This window comes from Panthera uncia (assembly GCF_023721935.1).
Source record: "Panthera uncia isolate 11264 chromosome A3 unlocalized genomic scaffold, Puncia_PCG_1.0 HiC_scaffold_11, whole genome shotgun sequence".
NCBI lineage: Eukaryota > Metazoa > Chordata > Mammalia > Carnivora > Felidae > Panthera > Panthera uncia.
The window spans coordinates 31,251,943-31,268,341 of NW_026057578.1; the positions used below are offsets into that span (position 1 = coordinate 31,251,943).

Here is a 16,399-nt window from a genome sequence, read left to right on the forward strand (position 1 = left end):
GGGTGGCTCAGTCAGTTAAGCATCCGACTGGCTCAGGTCGTGATCTCACGGTTCCTGGGTTCGAGCCCCACATTGGTCTCTGTGCTGACAGCTCGGAGCCTGGAGCCTGCTTCAGATGCTGTGTCTCCCTCTCTCTCTGCCTCTCCCCCACTGGTGTTCTGTCTCTCTCTGTTAAAAATAAATAAGCATTAAAATTTTTTTTTAAATAAAATAAAAAGAAGATAGAAAAGGGACAAAGCCCAGTAGAAAAATGGTAAAGAATATGAATATGAATGGCAAAGAAGTGGGCACGAAGCGTATGAAAAGCAGCTTAGCCACATTGAGTGTTAAGGGAAATGTGAATCTGAGTAAGGAGATACCATTTAAAATGCCTGACAGTATCAGAGTTTGGCAAGGCTGTGGAGAAACAGGAAAATATAACAGATACTGCTGGGGGGATTGCCACAGCCAGTTGGAGAGCGATTTGGCAGGTTCTGGTGAAATTGAACACCCACGTTCCCTTGGACTAAGCAGTTCCGCTACTGGATGTAATTCCAGAGAGTGTCTCTGCAAGTACACCGGGAGGCAGGCACTGGGGGTTCACTGAGGCCTTGTTTGTGATGGGGAAAAAATCAGACACAATCTACGTGTCTACCAGCAAGAGAATGCAATAGACGAAAAATAATGCAGTATGTTCTTTTTTTTTTTTTTAAGTTTATTTATTTATTTTGAGAGAGACAGTGATGAGGAAGGGCAGAGAGAGAGTGAGAGAGAATTCCAAGCAAGCTGTGTGCTGTCAGCACAGAGCCCAGGGTGGGGCTCAATCTCACAAACCGCAAGATCATGACATGATCAGATGCTTAACCCACTGAGCCACCCAGATGCCCCAATGCAGTATGTTCTTATATTAGAATACTGTAAAGCAGATTCATACATAATATCAACAATGGCTGAAGTAAAAAGTCAAAGTTAAGTGAAAAAATGCAAAACTTTGTATATGGGAAGTAAAACTAAGATGATACTCACACATGTATTATGGGAACATTGGTATAAAGTATAAAAATGTGCCAGAAGGGGTGCCTGGCTGGCTCAGTTGGTGGAGCATGCGATTCTTGATCTTGGGGTCATGAGTTCAAGCCCCACGTTGGGTGTAGAAATTACTTAAAAATAAAATCTTAAGGGGCACCAGGGTAGCTCAGTCGGTTGAGCATCGAAGTCTTGATTTTGGCTCAGGTTGTGATCTCGCAGTTTGTGGGATGGAGCCCCATGCCGGGCTCTGTACTGACAATGCAGAGCCTGCTTGGGATTCTCTCTTCCTCTCTCTCTGCCCCTCCCCTGTGCATGCTTTCTGTTTCTCTCTCAAAATAAATAAATAAACACTAAAAAACACTTTAAAAAATAAAATAAAGTCTTTAAAAAATTATTAAAACATTTTAAACATGGGATGAAGGAATAAATTTCTATATAGAAATGGTCAATTTTAATTAAAAGATTTACTTCTTTTTTTGTTGTTTGTTTTTATTTTAATTCCAGTATGGTTCAATCTATAAAGAACTCACCAAACTCCACATCTGAAAAACAATCCAGTGAAGAAATAGGCAGAAGACATGAATAGACACTTTTTCAAAGAAGACATCCAGATGGCCAACAGACACATGAAAAGATACTCAATGTCACTCATCATCAGGGAAATACAATCAAAGCCACACTGATACCACCTCATGCCGGTCAGAGTGGCTAAAATGAACAAGTCAGGAGACTATAGATGCTGGCAAGGATGTGGAGAAACGGGAACCCTCTTGCACTGTTGGTGGGAATGCAAACTGGTGCAGCCACTCTGGAAAACAGTGTGGAGGTTCCTCAAAAAATTAAAAATGAACTACCCTACGACCCAGCAATAGCACTGCTAGCAGTTTACTCACGGGATACAGGAGTGCTGATGCATAGGGGTACATGTACCCCAATGTTTACAGTGGTGCTTTCAACAATAGCCCAGTTATGGAAAGAGCCTAAATGTCCATCAACTGATGAATGGATAAAGAAGATGTGGTTTATATATACAATGGAATACTACTTGGCAATGAGAAAGAATGAAATCTGGCCATTTGCAGCAACGTGGATGGAACTGGAGGGTATTGTGCTAAGTGAAATAGGTCAGTCAGAGAAAGACAGATATCATATGTTTTCACTCATATGTGGATCCTGAGAAACTTAACAGAACCATGGGGGAATGGAAGGGGGGGAAAAGTTACAAAGAGGAAGGGAGGCAAACCATAAGAGACTCTTAAATACAGAGAACAAACTGAGGGTTGATGGGGGGTAGGGGAGAGGGGAAAATGGGTGATGGGCATTGAGGAGGGCACTTGGGATGAGTACTGGGTATTGTATGGAAACCAACTTGACAATAAATTATATTAAAAAAAGTAATTCCAGTATGGTTCACTTACAGTATTATATTCATTTCAGGTGTGCAATATAGTGATTCAGCTACTCCTTATGTCACCCAGTGCTCATCACAAATGCACTCCTTAAACCCCATCCCTAAAATGTTTCCTTCTTTAATAAGAAAAGAGACTTGAAGCAAATATGACAATATGTTAAAGGAGTGAATTTGGATATTCCAGTTCCTGTGTAATTTTCAGAACATTTTAATTTCTTAAGACAAATATAAAATGCCAAGGTAAAAGTAAGGCAGCTGACAGATCAGACAGCAAAGATGAGCCTTCTTAATTGCCCTGAGCACTTAATTTTAGGGCTTTTTGCCGATCACACAAATTTTTGGGTTTTTTCCCCCAGCATTATTTTCTTTCTCAGCAGTTGCCTTTTAGAGGACCCTAGCTTTTGCCCATTGCATCTGTTCGTCATTAGGATGAAGGGTGACAGCATAGGCCACCTCCTCTCGGGGTGATTCATCAGGATTAGCTTTCAGATATAAACAAGTACAGACTTAGGCTGAGGTTTCGGAAACACCTGACAGTATCATCCATCTTTTGAAGTGTTCATTTGGGTTAAATATCTTGATATCCACACCCCGCCCACACCCCTTTGTGAGTCTGTGGGTTTTGTCCTTTAAAGGAACAGTTGCAGATTCTAAAATGCACAAACCGCAGATGGCAGGCTGCTATCTGGCAAAAGGAGGCGTGAGCTTACTGATTTTTTTTTTTGTCATTAATTTTATGTTATTAATAAGACAGAGAGTAAGGTACCTTAGAACTCCGGGGCTGCTGTTACTGTACAGTGGTGGAAAGCCAGATAAAACCAGAGAAAGGAATCAAAGTGAATTACTGATGGGATGAAGTAAATTGAGGCCCGTATTACTCGCAGGGCCGAAACCAAAAGGTCCTTGCCCAGCCAGGGGGTAGATGAAAAATGATTCCTGTGGAAGCAGAGGGAAAGGAAAGGAGGACTGTCTCGGAGGACAGGAGAATAGAAAGTTTAGGGGGGTACCTGGGTGGCCCAGTTGGTTAACCAGCCCGCCCTTGATTTCGGCTCAGGTCATCATCTCTTGGTTCCTGAGATCAAGCCCCACATTGGGCTCTGCACTGACAGCATGGAGCCTGCTTGGGATTGTGTCTCCCTCTCTCTCTGCCCCTTCCCTTCTTGTACTCACTCTCTGTCTCAAAAAAGATAAATAAAATTAAAAAAAAAATAGAAAAACAAAAGTGTGTAGGCATCTTATTATTAACCCACAGACCAGATTATTTCTGGCATCAAAACTCAGCCCTCCTGTGACATAGGGATGTATGACAGGAACTTATATGTGATGTATCATGATACACATATACATGTAATGAATTATGTGATCAGGGCCCTTTTGAGAGTGAAAGAAGGTGCTATTAATAATTAGTTGGGACAACAGGCATAAACTGGGGTCGTCCTGGGCAAACCTCCTAGTCACCCTAGTGAGTACTGGTCACCCAGTAATCATGCACATTTACCTCTTTGTAAATGAAACTCATCAGGGGTGCCTGTCTGGTTCGGTTGGTGCAGCATGTGACTCTTGATCTCGGGGTTGTGAATTCAAGCCCCATGTTGGGTGTAGAGATTACTTAAAAATAAAATCTTTAGGGGCACCTGGATGGCTCAACTGGTTAAGTGTCCAACTTCGGTTCAGCTCATGATCTCACGGTTTGTGGGTTCAAGCTTCACATTGGGCTCTGTGCTGACAGCTCAGAGCCTGGAGCCTGCTTCAGATTCTGTTTCTGTCTCTGCCCCTCTCCTGCTTGCACTCTGTCTCTATCTCTCAAATATGAATAAACATTTAAAAATAATAATAAAATAAATTTTTTAAAAGAAAAAATGAAATTCATTAAATAATAAAACATCAAAAAATTTTAAATGCATCTACCATGTGCTAGCACTGTTTTAGGCCCTGAGGGTACAACAGGTATCAAGAGAAACAAAAATCCATGAGCAGAAGCTAGACAATAAACAAATCATATGTTATTAGATGTTGGTATGTTTATATGGAAATATAAGGCAGATAAGGGAGACAGGGACAGCCAGGGCCTAGGGGAGTAAGGGAAATAGAATTTTCTTTCTTTCTTTTCTTTTCTTTTTTTATCAATAATTTACTTTTTAATTTACATCCAAATTAGTTAGCATATAGTGCAACAATGATTTCAGGAGTAGATTCCTTAATGCCCTTTACCCATTTACCCATTTAGCCCATCCCCCCCCCCACAACCCCTCCACAACCCTCTGTTTGTTCTCTAAATTTAAGTCTTTTATGTTTTGTCTCCTTCCCTGTTTCTATATTATTTTTGCTTCCCTTCCCTTCTGTTCATCTGTTTTGTATCTTAAATTCCTCATATGAGTAAAGTCATATGATATTTGTCTTTCTCTGACTAATTTCACTTAGCATAATACCCTCTAGTTCCATCCACGTAGTTGCAAATGGCAAGATTTCATTCTTTTTGATTGCTGAGTAATACTCCATTGTGTATATATATCCATTCATCCGTCAATGGACATTTGGGCTCTTTCCATACTTTGGCTATTGTTGATAGTGCTGCTGTAAACATTGGGGTGCTTGTGCCCCTTTGAAACAGCACACCTGTATCCCTTGGATACCTGGTAGTGCAATTGCTGGGTCGTAGGGTAGTTCTATTTTTAATTTTTTGAGGAAGGAACCTCCATACTGTTTTCCAGAGTGGCTGCGCCAGTTTGCATTCCCACCAGCAGTGCAAAAGAGATCCTCTTTCTCCGCATCCTCTCCAACATCTGTTGTTGCCTGAGTTGTTCATGTTAGCCATTCTGACAGGTGTGAGGTTGTATCTCATTGTGGTTTTGATTTGTAGGGAAATGCAATTTTTAGTTGTATGCTCAGGGATGGTTTGGTAGACTGAATTATTGTTCACCAATACTCTCTGCCTCCTACGGGAGAATTTTGCATCCTCATTCTCTTGAGATTAGTTAGCATTGGCCAATGATATGTGAACAGAAGTGACAAAGCCCTCCCAGTCACCGCCTGCTCTGTCATGCTCTTTTCCCTCTGCCGCAGTCACTAAGCAATGTTGAGATAGTGGCTGCTCCATTGGCCTAGGGTCTGGCATAAAGGCAAGGATGATACAGACCTGCTTGTATGACACAGAGCTGTAAGTAGTGAGAAATAATCCTTTGTTCTTTTATGCCCCTGAGATTTGGCACTCGCTTGTTATGTAGCATAACCTGACTGATACAGAAGCCCTCACTGAAAAGATAACATCTGAACAGAGACCTGAGGAGGTGAGGGAACCAATCATACAGATGTGTAGAGAAAGCATGTTCCACACAGAGGAACAGCAAGTGCAAAGCTTCTGAAGAGGGAGCTTGCAAGGATCAGAAACGAAGCCAGACTTCTCAAGGCAATGATGCAGAGGTATTGCACCAGTCAGATTTTCATGCACCCTGTGGGGCTGGAGACAGGACTTAGTCTTGTTCACCCGGCGATGCTGCCACTCCTTTTTATCTCTGCAGAGCATGGAGTGGAATGGCAGGAGTGATAGGGACAGACGAGGGTAAGAAGGAAAAGAAAGATCTGGGCAGAGAGATGCAACCTAGCAGAGCAGGGCTCCAGATCATGGGCACTAGCCACTCATATATTATAGATCATAGTGTCACCCACATAGAGAGCCTGTGAGGCCTCTGAAGTCTTACTGCTGTCATAAAGGAGATGAGTCTGTGAATCCAAAGTGTGCTAATCAGTGAGCACTAATAACCACGACACGCCCCTTCCCCACTCACCTTGTTCTTACACCCCTGACTTTCTTAGAGCCACACAGACTCCAAGGAACCTCCAACAGACAAACCAAGGCAGAAGGACCACTCTTAGCAGACGGTGCACTGCCCTGAAAAAGGGCTGCTTTCCCTTTGAGCAACATGAAAGGAGACTATATGAACCACATGTTCCTTCTTTCCTTAAATCCTGATAATTCTCTTTTTTTTAAATATAAAGCCTTCGATTTCTTTTGGCTCTGTGCAGCCTTGAAACCACAGATCCTCCCAATTAGTAGTCACTAGTAAAAGAGAGTCTGAACAAATAAGGCAGAGTGGGCGGCCATTGAGGCTGATGCATGAGGGAGACAGAATTCAAAATATCAAATCCATTTAGGAAAAAACTTGTTAAAGTTGAAAGCTAAATGTTTCACAGAGATAAAATCCTGCTGTGCATTTATCAACCACAGAAGTAGTCGTGGAAGATTCTCTGGAAGAAACCCCCATTAAACATCTGGGTTTCTAAAAGCTGATGGCATCTCACAGAATGCAACCATTCATCTCAAATCCTCATGCAAATTGATTGCCTAGAATTGCCATCTATGACTCCTAAACATATAAAAATCGCTTTAGATTTGTAAGAATCTTAAACATCTATGTTATCTGTTTTCTCTCTCATCAAAAGAGAATTTAACAAATGGATGCTCTGGTAGATAGGTGACCTTGAAAATGCATGCAAAAGTATGGCCATACCAAGTGCCACCTTCCTCCCTTTCTTCTTGTCAATTCCTAAAGAAATTGGAACAAAAAGGGAACAAAAAGGGAAATTCCACTCAATTTAGACAATGCCAAAATGATTGGGACTGGGGCCCTTGCTGAGAAAAATAAAATGCCATCTCGAGGTCTGAGAAGGGAGGAATGCATGGTACAAATGGATGCCAGCAAGAAAGGCATTGATTGTGCAGGGATCAATAGCAAAGGTGCCTTGGGAAGCCCAACGCAATTCAATATATTACAATGCAGTGGGATTCACCATTCACTTCCCACTCTTTCCAGAATCCATCCTTTGAGCCACTGTTCCTCTCAAGGGATAGGAGGCATAATTGTGATTTTGGGGAGGATGACTCTTTGTTGTATGGGATTGCTCTGTGCATTACAGGATGTTTCCATCCTTGATCCCACTCATTAAGTACAACCATTTTCCAATCACTAACACAAAAACATCCCCAGACTGTCCCTAGAGTAGATATTACCATCGCAAGTTGAGAGCCTTACAAGTCTGGCCTATATTAATGTAAGATTAAAGTTTGAACTTTAATGTAAGTTTGAACTATTAATGTAAGATTGAAGTTTGAACATAACTGTGAGGATGCACCACTGAGCAGGAACTGAGTTATCAAAGATCATCATTCTGTATACATGTAGGTTCATGAGGAAAAGAAAAGCGATTAGCTCTATTTGCTGGAAAAGAAATCCCAGGTATCAGAAAGGCCACAACAGCCACATGATTAGAGAGATGGCTTTGTTGTTGTTGGTAAAGCAGACTTTAAAAGGAAATCAAAGACTGAAATGAGCTGGAGACAGTGTTCAAAAGAACTGATATGGTAAATAACCCATGTTGTCATTGCTTTTCTGGAAAAGGGAAGGAGGGTTTCTTTAAGATGAGTTGCAATCTGCTTGATATTTACATGAAAAACAGAGGAGCCACACTAGTTTTTTAGGCTCTTTAGGCTCAAATCAAAGTTATTGACCAGTTCCTTAATAAGTACATGCTATGCTACTTGGAGGGTTCTGTATAAATGGCTACCTCGATGGGCAGTTTCAGGAACTCTCCAGCCTTTTCAGTGTTACTGCTGAGGACCTTCCCTCTCTCTTTCACTCTTCCCATTGACCTTTCTCAGCCCCTGTCTTCCTGCCTTACTTCCCCAGGACCAGATCATCTTTGTGGAAGCAAGTGGGAAGGGACACCTCATCTAGCCATTGTGGGACCCCTTGCCCACCCCCTTCTCCCCTTGGTTCTCCAATAGTACCGTTTATTAGGCAAGTACTGTTCACCAAGCCCTGGGCTAAGGCTTTTGTTTGTTTGTGTTAGTATTAAAGTAGGCCACCAAAGGAAATTTTAACAGTTATTCTTCCAGAGGAGGAATTTAATGACTTAATTAAATAATTCTGTAATTAATTATTTTTCTTGAAAGAATTTCAAACTCATAGAAAATTTGCAAGTATAATACAAAGAATTTTTTATTTTCTGGAATTATTTGAGAGTAAGTTGCCAGCCCGATGCCCACCACCCTGATTTTCCAATAAACAAGGACATTCTCCTACATAACCGAATGAAACTATCAAAATGAGGAAGTTCACAGGGTACATTACTACCATCTAATCCTCAGGCCCCACTCAGGCAATCCCAGTAACGTTCTTTATAGCAAAAAGATCTAGTTGAAAATCATGTGTTGCTTTCAGTTGTCATGACTCTTTGGTACTCTTCAGTGTACCGTCTTTTGCTCCGTCTTTTCTGGGTTTTCATGACCATGGCACTTCTGAAGAGTACAGGCCAGTCAGTTTGTAGAACATCTGTCGGTTTGGTTTTATCTGTCGCTCCCTCATAATTGGGTTCAGGGGCTGCACCTTCGGCAGGACTATCAGAGAAGTGGTATTGGGTCTTCCTCCTGCATCTGGTCAGATGGCAACAGGGTTTCGATTTGTCCCATTACTGGTGATACTCACTTAGGTCACTTGATTAAGGTGATATGTGCCATGATTCTCCACTCTGAAGTTATTTTTTTCCCATTTGTAACTAGTAAGTATTTTATGGGGAAGTGCTCTGAGACTGTTCCTCAGCAAACTTGCAATTATTTTATGGATTTATGGTTTTATATTTTAATAAATGGGCTACCATCAGTTACAGGTACTCTCATAATTTATTTTGATGCTTAAGTTGTTCCAGATGTGGCCAGGTGATCCCTTTGGAGCTGGCCTCTGCTCCCCCTTGACAAGCCTCCATCAATATTTGAGCATTCTAGATAGTAAGATGCACCAGGCCCATCTTGTACTGTCCTTAATCAGCCTGGAATCACCATTCTTCAAGGTGGCTGAGTGCTCTGTTTTTGGGCTACTTGTGTGGTGGACCAGTGAATGCTCGTCCATGTGTGGGCTGCGTGTGTCTCACACCATATGTCCACATCCTTCTTGGGTGCTTTGGATTAACTACTCCTCTGTTCCTTGTCTTACCATAGAAGTTCTAGAAGAGAGATCATTTACTAAAACTCTTGTAGATGAGAACTCCAAAGCTCAGCAAGGTGGTATGGTGTCTAGCTGGTAGCAAAACTGGAGTCAAAACCGTAAATCTCTTCTCTTTTTCTATAACCATCCACTGCATCACACAACTTTTTTAATCGTTAGTGAGTGCAAATATTTTTATCATAGCTACTAGTTGAGTTAATGGAGTGAGGGGTGTATGTGTGGAATTAAAGCTAGTAATTTATTAAAGCTTATATCAGAGCAAAAAAGGAAAATATATTTTGATTTAATGTATACAATTTTTTTTTATTTATTTTTTATTTTTTATTTTTTAATATATGAAATTTACTGTCAAATTGGTTTCCATACAACACCCAGTGCTCATCCCAAAAGGTGCCCTCCTCAATACCCATCACCCACCCTGCCCTCCCTCCCACCCTGCCCTCCCTCCCACCCCCCATCAACCCTCAATTTGTTCTCAGTTTTTAACAGTCTCTTATGCTTTGGCTCTCTCCCACTCTAACCTCTTTTTTTTTTTTTTTCCTTCCCCTCCCCCATGGGTTTCTGTTATGTTTCTCAGGATCCACATAAGAGTGAAACCATATGGTATCTGTCTTTCTCTGTATGGCTTATTTCACTTAGCATCACACTCTCCAGTTCCATCCATGTTGCTACAAAAGGCCATATTTCATTTTTTCTCATTGCCACGTAGTATTCCATTGTGTATATAAACCACAATTTCTTTATCCATTCATCAGTTGATGGACATTTAGGCTCTTTCCATAATTTGGCTATTGTTGAGAGTGCCGCTATAAACATTGGGGTACAGGTGCCCCTATGCATCAGTACTCCTGTATCCCTTGGATAAATTCCTAGCAGTGCTATTGCTGGGTCATAGGGTAGGTCTATTTTTAATTTTCTGAGGAACCTCCACACTGCTTTCCAGAGCGGCTGCACCAATTTGCATTCCCACCAACAGTGCAAGAGGGTTCCTGTTTCTCCACATCCTCTCCAGCATCTATAGTCTCCTGATTTCTTCATTTTGGCCACTCTGACTGGCGTGAGGTGATATCTGAGTGTGGTTTTGATTTAATGTATACAATTTTAAAAATTAAAACTGGTTGGTGTATAAGGAATTCTGTAAATTATTTGTGGGGAATCTTTTCTAGAACACATTGTCAGCTTGGGATTCTCTGTCTCCCTCTCTCTCTGCTCCTCCCCCGCTCATGCTTGCACACATGTGCATGTATGCTCTCTCTCTCTCTCAAAAATAAATAAACATAAAAAAAAGAAAGAATTAAGGTTCCCAAAGAGGTACAGAAAGTTAGATCACGGACTAGGATTTGGCTCCAGTTCTGGCTTCTTATTGTCTATTATTAAATCAGTTTATTTGTTACTCCTTTAAAAAACAGAAAGGTGGTGATTTTAATTGAGAGAGAAAGAGTCCATAGGATTACTGTAAGGAGTAGAAAAAGAAAATGTCTGAACTGTGTAAATGCCCAGCACTGTCTATATTAGGGGTCTTTACTGTATCTGTGCCATGGATCCTTTTGGCATCTGGTGAAGCCTTCCCACCCTTTCTTAGATAATGTTTTAAGTGAAAAAATTGAAATGTATGGGATGATCAAGGGAAAAATATTGAAATGTAGTTATTAAGTTAGTTAAAGAACAAATTTACAATATTATAATGAATATTTTTTAATTAATGTTTAAATAATAAGTTCTAGTATCAGGACCAATAACTGTGTCTTAGTGTACTTGGGCCACCATAACAAAATACCATAGACCGGGTGGCCTAAACAACAGAAATTTATTTTCTCAGAGTTCCAGAGACTGGAAGTCTGAGATCATGGTGCCAGCATGGTTGAGGTCTGGGAAGGGCTTCCTGGCTTAGAGAAGGCCACCTTCTCATTGTGTCCTCTCATTGCCTTTCCCCAGTCTTGCACCTGGACAGACAAGAGAGAGAAAAAAAGCGAGAGAGATCTCTTCCTCTTTTTATAAGGCCACCACTCCTATCAGATTAGGCACCCACCCCTTATGACCTCATTTAACCTTAGTTACCTCCTAAATGCCCCATCTCCAGATCCAGTCACGTTAGGGACTAGGGCTTCAACTGTGAATTTTGGAGGCCACACTTCAGTCCAGAGCATAGTGATGGCATAAATGATATTTTGAAACATCTTCTGCAGACTGTAATGTGGTATGAAAATAGCTGTGAGCTATTGGCAACAAAGTCATACGTACTGCTGCTAGTAGGTTTGTTGCTTACATTTATTATGGAAGGGAATGCTTAATTTTTGATCGAGGCGAGGGTAGTGAAAATAAAGATACAAGTTTTCTCCCTACCCAAGTTCACAACTACCCTGAACTTCTGTACAAAGACCATAGATAAGAACTCCTGAAACATGCACATAAGATGTTCTTGTTTGGAGCAAACAAGTGGCATAATCCCCAGGATGGTGGGGATCGATCCCAAAATCGGCCAGTCCTGCCCAGTACCAGTCACCCAGGAGCAGCAGGTGACTTGAAGAGACATCATCTGCTTCTGGCCTTTTTGAATGTGTGTTCAAGTACTGGAATGTGTTTTGTCTTGCAGATACCAGTAACCTAAATTCCGAACAAAATGATTCCTGGACCTCTGAGAACTTCTGGCTGGACCCTTCTGTGAAGGGCCAGGTGAAGACCAAGGCAGAGGATGATGGGCTTCGGAAATCCCTGGATAGATTCTATGAAGTGTTTGGCTGTCCACAGCCGGCCTCTGGAAGTGCACTCTCCGCAGCAGTCTGCCAGTGCCTGTCTCAGAAAATCAACGAACTGAAGGGCCAGGAGAGCCGAAAGTATGCCCTCCGCAGTTTCCAAATGGCCCGGGTCATCTTCAACCAGGATGGCTGCTCGGTCTTACAGAGGCATTCCAGGGATGTCCACTTCTACCCATCGGGAGAAGGAAGTGTGTCTCTGGATGATGAAAAGCCAACCCCGGGACTTTCAAAAGATATCATTCATTTCCTCTTGCAGCAGAATGTGATGAAAGACCTCTAAGTAGTGCCTGGTGGTAAGAGCAGGCAGTGTGGAGGGTGGTCCGGTGGCCAACGCTGTTAGTGCACACCCACTTCCCCTCCAGCCCCTCTTGCCGGCTCTGTGTGTCCAGCCCCCTGTGTGTCTGGCCCCTGTGTCCACACCACCTCCCACCCCACCCTACCACTCCCTTTGACTTAAGGCCAGTGACTGACTGATTGTGGAGCCCAGAAGCACATCTTCCTTGCCCCAAGGAAGGAAGGACATGCTCTGAGGCATAAATTATTCTCCAGAGCTCCCCTCTGGATCAGGCCAAGACTGGGACTTCACACGAAATCACTCCCTCGCTCAGCACCTGCCATTTCCCTGTCCTCCCATTCATCTACTGGTGTCTCCCAGGGGCCTTTCCTTCATATATCTCTTGTACCTGGATCCTTGACTCAGAATCTACTTCTGGGAGAACCCAACCTAAGGGAACAGGCTTTCTTTGTTACATGAGTTTTTTAAAGGATTTAAAGCTCTGCGCCAAAGCAAGTATAAGAATTGTACCAAGTTGTAGAACTGAGACCATGTGACTGCGCATGTATTTCCCAAAATAACATAAAGATTTAAATACGGTTCCCAAAAGTGCATCACATCTTCCTCATACCCTTGCCTCTCCAAAGCCAGAATTCCCTGTTTTGTCAGAAATTCTAACAGGGTGTGGAAGGAACATTTGGATCATCTAAAATAAGAGCTAAGATTTGCAAATGAAAAGAAGGGGGGGGCGGGGCTCTCGGTCTCCACCAGATTGGCAGTGTGGAAGGTGTGAAGAAAACAAATGTGCGCCACCTACCGAAGGACGCGCCGCGAGGCTGACGAGACGCGGCCTTGGCAGTTTGTGGTGGAAGAGAGTAAGGAATCCTTTGCCCAAGTGGACTCCTCCCTGTCATTTTTGCCTTCTGCCTGTACCCTCTGTCACCCTCTGAACAGTTGGCCCCTCACCCCTGTCCCGTCCTTGCTCCGCCAGGGAGTGGCTTTAAATAGCCAGCGCGGCTTGCGCCGGCAGAGGCCCTGCTCCACGGCCGGCCGTGTCCTGAAACCCCCTTTGAGACTCGGGTGGTAGAATGACGTCACCTGGCACCGAGCTCTTGGAAGCTGTAACTGGAGGCCTCGTGCTAATCCCTGCCTCGACAGCCCTTCAAATAAATTACGTTGGCAGAAAGAGGGCTATCGTTTGTTTGGGGGAACAACAAGATGAGGCTGGCAACACTGTGCAGTTAGATTTTGAGAAACTCGAGGTGAAATTTCATTGGCCTAAGGCTCCATAAGCTTGCCAGAAAGCGGAGTTTGCAAACGGATCGGCCTCCAGGCGCGCATGAAGAGTGAGTGAGCCCTCTCAGGCAGGTCTCTTGGGGACTCTCCGAGCAAGAGTGGGGATTTTGCTTGAAAGGTCAGGGATTACATACCAAGGCTTCCAGTGCCGGGAAGAGCAGAGGTAAGAAACAGTGTTTCACACTGCAGTGCAGAAGCCCCTTGGAAGAGACCTAAATGATAGGAACTAGGAAATGGGGAGGTCTTTGAGAGATACTGAAGGAAACAATACTCTGCGTTTTCCTCTGACAAGCAATCATGTGAGTCTTTCCCCAGGAGCTTCTCCTATGCAACACCCCCAAATTACTCGTAAACCAGTGGGCCTTACAATTGAAAATGTGCAGGTTGAATTTTAAGGTCCGTAGTTTTATTGTTTTTTAAGGTGGAGCAAATTAATAGACGCAACTGAAGAATGCTGTAGATTTCAGAATTATTCATTCACTGAAAGGAATATTGGAGATTAGTTTCCATGGCCACCAACAGAAGGAAACTGGATTATTTTATACTGTTTTTATAACACAGAAGATAGAAGCTATTCCAATCTCCATGCCGGAAGCAGCCGCTTCTGTTTGGCACCGAGATTTTAGTATTGGTAATTTTGTAACCTTTATTATCATCAGTGCTGAGGGTGCTCAGTAAAAAGAGGTAGATCCTGAAACCAGAGCATTTAGAAACCTGGAAGCCAGAATCACCTTAGGGTGAAGGAAAAAAAAAAAAAAAAGGAAAAAAAGAGTGTGGTGTGTGTTTGCTTGTATCTGAGTAAGTGCTTGTGACAGGTCAGTACAAGATATTTGATTCCCTGCAGTCTCGCTCTCTAATTTGATCTTCTTCACAACGTTGGGATGGCATTTTCCATTTATCCCTGTTTACCTTTAATAAAGACTAAGAGATAAGGGTGTTAAGGCTCTGGCCTTTGGCATTATTGTCTGTCTCTGCCCTCCTGATCACTTCACCGTCTTATCATCCCGTGAACATTCTCACTGGCCTATGATATCATCTGTGGCCCTTTTCAGAGGTCTCTGCGAGGGAGGATTTGCTCGCAGGAACATCAGAACTCCAAAGAAGAGAAACTGCTACCAGTGTCTTGTATGTGTATGACTGTTACTTCACTAGTCATTTCTTTACATGACCTACGTGAGAACACATGCTGTAGATCTTATTACCAGCAATTAGCACAAGACAATATGGAGATCACCAGCCAGCCCAGGTGGCTCCTTGCTGAGAGAGAATTTTCATCTGGAGAACAGATGGGGATGGTTTGCTCAAACTACTCGTTTCCAGAGCTGCTGGTAGTATACAAAATAACTGTAGGTGCCACATGGACGAACAATGTTTATCTTCATGGTTATCTATTTTGTTTAATGTGTTAGAAAAATATATAACTACCACGTTGAATCTGTGCTTTTACAGACAGCATGTAGGACAAGCCTAATATATTTAAAATTTTAAAGTGAATTAGTGAAAAAGTTAATGCTGTCGACAATATACAGATATGTCAAAAATTATAAAGGTGGTATACCAGGAAATGATTGAAATTTGGGATATAAGGGGAGAGAGAATCTATTCTACCTTCTGTATCCCCCGTTTCTCTCCGGGAATACTGCAGGAAGCTTCCATCAGGTCAACCCACATCTTCCTTTGCTTCTATTTAGTTTTTAAGTTTTTTTTTAATGTTTATTTATTGAGAGAGCAAGAATGATCAGGGAAGGGGCCCAAAGAGAATCCCAAGCAGGCTCCTCACACAGCGCAGAGCCCAACTCAGGGCTCGATCCCATGAACAGTGAGATCATGACCTTAATAAAAATCAAGAGCTGGTTGCTTAACCAACTGAGCCACCCAGGCGCCCTATCCTTTGCCTCTCTTTACTCTGCAGCTGTGTTGCAAACCCTTTTAAAAAGCAAACAGATGTGAATAGCCAGAAAATTAAAGAGAAGGGACTAGCCTTGTCAAATATGAAGACGTTTTTAACTTACAGTAACTAAAGCAACAACAAAACCAAAGTAGACAAATCAAAGAAAAAGCATTCAGCCCATAGACCTAAATGTATGTGTAAATGGAGTATTTGATGAAGGTAACATTTCAAATTTGCAAGGGAAGGTGGAGTTTTTAGCAAATGGTTTTCTTTATTTATTTATTTTTTTTAGTTTATTTATTTATTATTTTGAGAAAGAGAGCATGCAAGTCGGGGAGAGGCTGAGAGAGAAGCCCAAGCAGGCTCTGCACTGTCAGTGGGGAGCCGATGCAGGGCTTGAACTCACGAGCTGCGAGATCATGACCTGAGCCGAAGTTGGATGCTAAACTGACTGAGCCACCCAGGTGCCCCTTAGCAAATGGTTTTAGAATAATTGGCTCCCCAACTGGGGGAGGAGAGTAAAAAAAAGGCTAAATTCTTCGCCTCATTCTTGATATCCAAATGAATTTTAGGTGGATTAAAATTTTAAAGTAAGGGGCACCTGAGTGGCTCAGTTGGTTAAGCTTCCAACTCTTGATTTTAGCTCAGGTCATGATTGCACGATTCATGGGTTTGAGCCCTGTATGGGGCTCTACTCTGGCAGTGTGGAGCCTGCTTTGGATTCTCTCTCTCTCTCTCTCTCTCTCTCTCTCTCTCTCTCTCTCT

General features: G+C 42.5%; 2 protein-coding genes across 6 annotated transcripts in view; both read left to right on the plus strand.

Moving 5' to 3' along the window:
* The window catches only part of SHLD1 (shieldin complex subunit 1), a 90,242-nt gene extending 74,378 nt beyond the window's left edge, over positions 1–15,864 (plus strand). For 3 of the 5 annotated variants that reach the window (XM_049651105.1, XM_049651108.1, XM_049651106.1), the window contains exon 4: positions 12,011–15,864. In XM_049651105.1, the coding sequence (XP_049507062.1) occupies positions 12,011–12,453 (443 nt within the window). In that variant the 3' untranslated portion in view covers positions 12,454–15,864. Of the gene's footprint in view, positions 1–1,512; positions 4,245–12,010 lie in introns of those variants that run through there. The other 2 variants (XR_007462127.1, XM_049651109.1) reach the window with 1 other exon arrangement.
* CHGB (chromogranin B) overlaps positions 13,536–16,399 on the plus strand; it is a 41,684-nt gene continuing 38,820 nt past the window's right edge. Inside the window, 1 exon segment of the mRNA XM_049649823.1 lies at positions 13,536–13,709. Coding sequence (XP_049505780.1) covers positions 13,536–13,709 — 174 coding nt within the window.